The 8,043-nt window shown below is 34.7% G+C and overlaps 3 protein-coding genes across 6 annotated transcripts in view; 2 read left to right on the forward strand and 1 right to left on the reverse strand.

The window, feature by feature from the left end:
- The window catches only part of LOC105332190 (uncharacterized), a 69,229-nt gene that overhangs the window by 46,906 nt on the left and 14,280 nt on the right, over nt 1-8,043 (reverse strand). The window lies entirely within an intron of this gene.
- Nucleotides 2,778-5,332, forward strand: LOC117684666 (E3 ubiquitin-protein ligase TRIM71-like). Its single transcript, XM_066067668.1, has 2 exons — nt 2,778-2,901; nt 3,614-5,332. The coding sequence occupies exon 2, from the start codon at nt 3,614-3,616 to the stop codon at nt 5,330-5,332; it is 1,719 nt and encodes a 572-aa protein (XP_065923740.1). The 5' UTR covers nt 2,778-2,901.
- LOC105332187 (E3 ubiquitin-protein ligase TRIM71) overlaps nt 6,361-8,043 on the forward strand; it is a 3,571-nt gene continuing 1,888 nt past the window's right edge. Inside the window, exon 1 of the mRNA XM_066067669.1 lies at nt 6,361-6,474. The gene's annotated coding sequence lies outside the window, so the exon portion shown is untranslated. The remainder of the gene's footprint in view (nt 6,475-8,043) is intronic.

An 8,043-nucleotide genomic window follows, 5' to 3' on the forward strand; every position in this document is an offset into this window, starting at 1 on the left:
CAAAATCAGTTACAAATGAATTATTTGTCCAAACTAAACACATGAAACTGAATTACTTGCAGATGGCATTATCTGACTCCCAAATACCACCCGACGCCCAGCACTATCTGGTGTGTGGCTTTGAAGACTGTGAGAGGAACTGCCTGTTCTACTGCAATCCTTGTCACCAAGCACAAACATCAGAAGAGTCCAAAAACAAAAAACCATGAAGTGGTCCCTTATCGAGAACGCAAACGACAACTTCCAGTGGAGAAATGCAGCGATCATCCCACTAAGGATATAGACATTCTCTGTGATGAATGCAATGTGCCTTTATGCTCCAAGTGTTCTACAATGCCTGTCCACAAAGGACATTCCTTTACCGACTTGGAGACAATTTATACAGAAAAATCTGCAGCATGTACGGAAGAAATCCAAAAAATTCAAACATACTTCATGCCAACAGCAAAAGATTTGCAAAAGGAAATAAAAATGGATGCCACAGAAATAAGGGCAATCATGGATAGCATACCATCATCCATGAGAGATGAAGCCAAGACTCTCAAAAAACTGGTAGATGAAGTGACATCAGATAACATAGAACAAGTCAACAAAATGGAAAAGTCACTAAAAGGGATGCTTCAGAGTCAAGACAAAACATACCAAGATTACATCTCCTATCTTGAGGACCTTGTCAAACAGTTCCATGGCTACCTGTCCTCTACTCAACTTCAAAGCAATCCAATCATTTTCTCACTTTCCGAACTCTTAAAATTCCAACCCATACCGGAGACCACCAAACCAGTCCCTCCAGTATTTACTGCTGGTCAATACCACAAGGAGGATGTTGAAAAAATTACTGGGTAGAGTAACTGTTCCTGACACCAGAGAACAGAAAAATAAAACCCATGGAGACTGCTCCCTCAACACCGTTGAAACCTACAGGGAAACAGAGGAAGCAAGACAGAGAGAAATCTGATATGAAACAAACACTGTCTCTGTCTTCCTCTGTCACCAAGGTCAGGGAGTACACAGTACCAGGTGTTGATGGTGTAAGTCATGTATCACTAGGTAAATCAGGCACACTCTGGGTCAGTGATAAAAAAGGTAACCTTGTCCAAACAGATCTACAGGGGAATCAGCTACATAAGATACAAACCACTGGTGGATTTGAAGGCTACCACACAGTCACACAGGACAGGGATCTGATCTATATAGACAAAAACAACGAAGTCATCAATAGGATAACACTGGATAATACAATCACTGAATTCATTAAAACAGGAGGTGAAATACCACTCAGCATACACTCCTCCCACATCAACGGGAACATACTGGTGGGGATGATTGGTAAAGTCACCAGGTACAACAAGACAGGGGAAGAAATACAGAACATAGAGTGGGACAACAAAGGACAGGAACTGTATAGTATACCAAACTACATCACAGAAAACATCAATGGTGATATCTGTACATCAAATCTAAACAAAGTAGTGGTGGTGAATGAATCAGGACAACACAAGTTCTCCTACTCAGGTCAGGGGTCAGAGTTTGATTTCCGTGGACTGTGTACTGATCTCCTTGGTCACATCCTGGTGTGTGATTTCTACGGTGACACAGTTGATCTTCTGGATCAGGACGGTCAGTTCTTGTGTCAACTACTCACAAAACAACAAGGAGTAACATGTCCCTTTAGTGTGTGTGTGTGGATGATGAGAACAATCTAATTGTGGGACAAAGTAACACCAACACAGTGACAGTGTACAAGTATCTACAGTGATGGTGCAATTTCAAAAGAACAAAAAAACTATTTACTTGTATCAGTATACTACATTAAGTGGTATTATTTAAAGAATCTTTTTACTTGTAGATGTTAATCTTACATTTACATCATAATACATCTCAATGATGTTAATTTTTATGTCTGCATAAAACCTGAAATAAATAAAACGTATGATACAGCTGCTATTTAGGATGTTTTTGGATGCATGCAGCAGAATTAAGAAAACAATTATTTTTTATTGCTGCGATAAAAAAAAACCAATTTTTGTTTAAATATTTCACTACTTAAGCATTGAATGCTTATTTTGGATATCATAGTTCCTATAACACATCATACCATGCAGAAAAATTGAATACTGCACCTTAGTGCAGTATGATAATTTGCCATCCATCACCTGGAGTGTTATAGGACTGCATGAAGATACACAAAAACATGCAAGCATTCAATGCTTATATAGTCTAGACTGTCTTATGTGACCATCTATGACTTAATATTATATATTACGCTCTTTGACAGGGATAAGAATAATAGATGGAACAGCCAAAAAACATGTTTCTAGTGAGCTTCCGCAGCTAAAAATATAGTGATAGAAACTTTGCCAGGAAAACTTTTTTAAAGATCAAATAGAAATGATTTAACGATTATTTTTCAGAGTACAATTTAATAACCAAAATTATCACTTTTCAATTTTGCATGACAATCATGCTTTCAGAGCAATTTAATAACCGAAGAATTGATCATCTATATACAAAAACCAATACACAATTAAAAAAAAAACAATTCAATGTTTTAATTCCCAGAGAATGAAATAAATTGATTAAAAAAATATTTCTTTACAATAGAATTGAATTTTATTCTTGTATTTCAGTTCACAACAGTAATAATATTCATTTGGTAATAATTTAATAAAAAAAAATGCATTATAGCTAAATGCTGAAGTACCAGTACATGAAACTTTAAACTGATAGACAGCTGTTTAAATCTGATTGTATATCTAGGTGAGATTTAAATCTATTTTTATCCATAACCAGGAAGGTTAATAACAGATCTCGTTCAAATCTCATTTTAAATCTCACTTGACATTCCATTTGTCCACCCCAGGTACATCACCTAGTGTATTGTTTCACTAAAGTTATACGGTAAGTATTATCAATAAATTTGATTTACCGCAGCATAACAAAAAACTTGTAGGATTTGAAAATCTGCATTAAAACTGTCATTGCTACAGCTAATGTCAGATTTCTTAATGGATAAGAACCGTGGCAACTTGCCATGATTAATTTTTTGTTCCCCTTGGTTACAAAATACAAGCTTCATAGTCAAAATAAGAAAAAACTCATAATTTAGTAAATCCTTTGTTGCATTTTAGCAATTACATTCACTTTTTAATGAGTAGTGTATGTGTTTGTTTGCGAGTTGCACCTAACATAGAGAGAACTTGTAAACAAACACTGGGTACGGTAACCAAGGCCATTGATTAGCAGAGGAGCGTGATGACTGTCAGTTAATCAGCTAATTATAAGCATTGATTTCCTTTTTTAAATATTTAATCCATCTATCGGTGTTTGGGATTGTGATTTTCATTATACCGTAATGGTATACAAAAGGTAATGCATGGTGTGTAGTAACCAGCATGAAAATGTAAATAAACCATCCTCTCCTTTAAATCATAAAAAAACACTGTACTGCTTAAACAAAACATTTAATTGGTTTAACCAAAAGAACTTTTACAAGAGATTCTTATTTACATTCTGATGAATTGAGTTATGTGATTCTCTGACAAAAGAGTTCAATAATTCATTAAAACTTTAAAAGTTTTTACTTAACACATAAAAAATTAATTACTTGTAGATGGCGTTATCTAAATCCCAAATACCCCCCGACGCCCAGCACTATCTGGTGTGTGGTATAGAAGACTGTGAGAGGAACTGCCAGTTCTACTGCAATCCTTGTCACCAACCAATGTGTGAACAATGTAAGGACACACATCAGAAGAAAAAGAAAACCAAGAACCATGAAGTGGTCCCTTACCAGGAACGTAAACGACAAATTCCAGTGGAGAAATGCAGCGATCACCCCACTAAGGATATAGACATTCTCTGTGATGAATGCAATGTGCCTTTATGCTCCAAATGTTCTACAATGCCTGTTCACAAGGGGCATTCCTTTACTGACCTGGAGACAATTTATACAGAAAAAACTGTAGCATGTCGTCAAGAAGTCCAAAAAATTCAAACATACTTCGTGCCAACAGCAAATGGTTTGCAAAAGGAAATAAAAACGGATGCCACAGAAATAAAGGCAATCATGGATAACATAAGATCATCTATTAGGGATGAAGCAAAGTCTCTCAAAAAACTGGTGGACGAGGTGGCATCAGATAATATAGAACAAGTCAACAAAATGGAAGAGTCACTAAAAGAGATGCTTCAGAGTCAAGACAAAACATGCCAAGATTACATCTCCCATCTTGAGGACCTTGTCAAACAGTTCCAGGGCTACCTGTCCTCTACTCAACTCCAAAACAATCCCATCATTTTCTCACTTACTGAACACTTAAAAATCCGACCCATACCAGAGACCACCAAACCAGTCCCTCCAGTATTTACTGCTGGTCAATACCGCAAGGAGGATGTCATCAAACTACTGGGTAGAGTAACTGTTCCTGACACTAAACCAGAAAACAGAAAAATAAAACCCATGGAGACTGCTCCCTCAACACCGTTGAAACCTACAGGGAAACAGAGGAAGCAAGACAGAGAGAAATCTGACGTGAAACAAACACTGTCTCTGTCTTCCTCTGTCACCAAGGTCAGGGAGTACACAGTACCAGGTGTTGATGGTGTAAGTCATGTATCACTAGGTAAATCTGGCAGACTCTGGGTCAGTGATAAAAAAGGTAACCTTGTCCAAACAGATCTACAGGGGAATCAGCTACATAAGATACAAACCACTGGTGGATTTGAAGGCTACCACACAGTCACACAGGACGGGGATCTGATCTATATAGACAAAAACAACGAAGTCATCCATAGGATAACACTGGATAATACAATCACTGAATTCATTAAAACAGGAGGTGAAATACCACTCAGCATACACTCCTCCCACATCAACGGGGACATACTGGTGGGGATGATTGGTAAAGTCACCAGGTACAACAAGACAGGGGAAGAAATACAGAACATAGAGTGGGACTACAAAGGACAGGAACTGTATAGTATACCAAACTACATTACAGAAAACATCAATGGTGATATCTGTACATCAAATCTAAACAAAGTAGTGGTGGTGAATAAATCAGGACAACACAAGTTCTCCTACTCAGGTCAGGGGTCAGAGTTTGATTACCGTGGACTGTGTACTGATCTCCTTGGTCACATCCTGGTGTGTGATTTCTACGGTGACACAGTTGATCTTCTGGATCAGGACGGTCAGTTCTTGTGTCAACTACTCACAAATCAACAAGGAGTAACATGTCCCTTTAGTGTGTGTGTGGATGATGAGAACAATCTTATTGTGGGACAACGTAACACAAACACAGTGACAGTGTACAAGTATCTACAGTGATAGTACAATGTCGAAAGAACAAAAAAACTAAATTACCTGTATCAGTATACTACATTAAGTGGTATTATTTAAAGAATCTATTTACTTGTACATGTTTATCTTACATTTACATCATAATAGATCTCAATGATGTAAATTTTTATGTCTGCATAAAACCTGAAATAAATAAAACGCGTGGTACAGCTGCTATTTAGGATGTTTTTGGATGCAGCAGAATTAAGAAAACAATTATTTTTTTATTGCTGAGATAAAAAAAAAAACAATTTTTGTTTAAATATTTCACAACTTAAGCATTGAATGCTTATTTTGGATATCATAGTTCCTATAACACATCAGACCATGCAGACAAATTGAATACCACACCTTAGTGCAGTATGATAATTTGCCATCCATCGTCTGGAGTGTTATAGGACTGAGATATACAAAAACATGCAAGCATTCAATGCTTATACAGTCTAGACTGTCTTATGTGACCATCTATGACTTAATATTATATATTACGCTCTTTGACAGGGATAAGAATAATAGATGGAACAGCCAAAAAACATGTTTCTAGTGAGCTTCGATCCGCAGCTAAAAATATAGTGATAGAAACTTTGCCAGGAAAACTTTTTTAAAGATCAAATAGAAATGATTTAACGATTATTTTTCAGAGTACAATTTAATGACCAAAATTATCACTTTTCAATTTTGCATGACAATCATGCTTTCAGAGCAATTTAATAACCGAAGAATTGATTATCTATATACACAAACCAATACACAATTAAAAAAAAACAATTCAATGTTTTAATTCCCAGAGAATGAAATAAATTGATTAAAAAAAATATTTCTTTACAATAGAATTGAATTTAATTCTTGTATTTCAGTTCACAACAGTAATAATATTCATTTGGTAATAATTTTATTTTTAAAAAACTGCATTATAGCTAAATGCTGAAGTACCAGTACATGAAACTTTAAACTGATAGACAGCTGTTTAAATCTGATTGTATATCTAGGTGAGATTTAAATCTATTTTTATCCATAACCAGGAAGGTTAATAACAGATCTCGTTCAAATCTCGTTTTAAATCTCACTTGACATTCCATTTGTCCACCCTAGGTACATCACCTAGTGTATTGTTTCACTAAAGTTATACGGTAAGTATTATCAATAAATTTAATTTTACCACAGCTATAACAAAAAACTTGTAGGATATGAAAATCTGCATTAAGGTATCCCACTCCTCAATGTTCTTGTATCAAGAATTTCTTGAGAAGTATTCTATTGAAATCTGTAGACAAAACACACTTAAATAATACAAAGATAATGGGAGGTCAGTGTTCATCCCTCTGAGTTATGGTCAATTAAATTTGACCTTTTTGCACCTAAAATGCGATTTCAGCCTGATTAGGATTTGTTGTCAGAATTTTTGATTAAGCAAACTCTTTTCTTAAAATGTTGTTTTTAATTATGTACAATGGTCACACTGAATAGAGGGGTTACGAAAAAAAATTGCATGAAGCTGCATAAATGTTTGTATGACCTTTTTGCACTTAAAATAGACAATTTTTATAATAGTTACAATTTGATTTGAAATAAAAACATTTTGAATATCAAGAATTTTAGAAGATTAATCCAGTTTGCCTACATATGTATTCAGTATCATTTTGACATAATAAAAAATGGTGGTCAGTGATTTTAAATTTTAGATACATATGGCTTCAAAGGTAAAATTATTGCAAAATTTGGCTTAAAAAAATTCAGACATTTTCTATATATTTGCATGATTTTATGCTAAACGTCTATCATTCTCTCAAAATTTAGTTTAGTACAAGTCATAGAGAGCCTATAGAACATGTCACAAACCTATCAAATGTTAAAAATGAGAAGAATGAATAAAGTATAATAAAAAGAAAAGTATATTGAAAATTCATAAAACTGCTTGTTTCTGTCATTTTCGACTAAAAAACCTTCCGCACGAGAAAATAGTTCCCCCCAAAACTTGTTCGTTTCTTGAATTCAAATGGATTTTCTTTTCGAATGTTGTGTAATTATGAAATGATGATCTTTTTGTGAGGTTTAAATTAATAAAATCATATTCATTTAAAATATGATGAACATCTGCGCAATGAAATCAAAACATGAGGAGTGATATACCTTAAAACTGTCATTGCTACAGCCAATGTCAAATTTCTTCATGGATAAGAACAGTGGCAACTTGCCATGATTAATTTTGTGTTCTCCATGCATGGTTATAAAATACAAGCTTCATAGTCAAAATAAGAAACAACTCATAATTTAGTAAATCCTTTCTTGTTTATTAGCAATTACATTCACTTTTTAATGGGTAGTATATGTTTGTTTGTGACTTGCACCTATATGGAGAGTACTTGTAAACAAACACTGGGTACGGTAACCTAGGCCATTGATTGGCAGTGGAGCATGATGACTGTCAGTTAATCAGCTAATCATAAGCATAGATTTCCTTTGTTAAATATTTAATCCATCTAACGGTGGTTAGGTTTGTGATTTTCATTATACCAGTAATGGTATACAAAAGATAATGAATTGTGAATAGTAACTAGTCCACCACCGGTAAATTGAAATACCATGATCAAGACAGCATTAAAATGTAGAGAAAACATCCTCTCCTTTACCTCATCAAAAAATATTAATACTGTACTGCTTAAACAAAACATTTCATTGGTTTAACCAAAAAATGGCTC

This window comes from Magallana gigas, chromosome 7 (genome assembly GCF_963853765.1).
Source record: "Magallana gigas chromosome 7, xbMagGiga1.1, whole genome shotgun sequence".
Lineage (NCBI taxonomy): Eukaryota > Metazoa > Mollusca > Bivalvia > Ostreida > Ostreidae > Magallana > Magallana gigas.

Coding starts and splice junctions, on each gene's coding strand:
- LOC117684666 (XM_066067668.1), top strand. CDS start 3,614: ATGGCGTTATCTAAATCCCAAATACCCCCCGACGCCCAGCACTATCTG.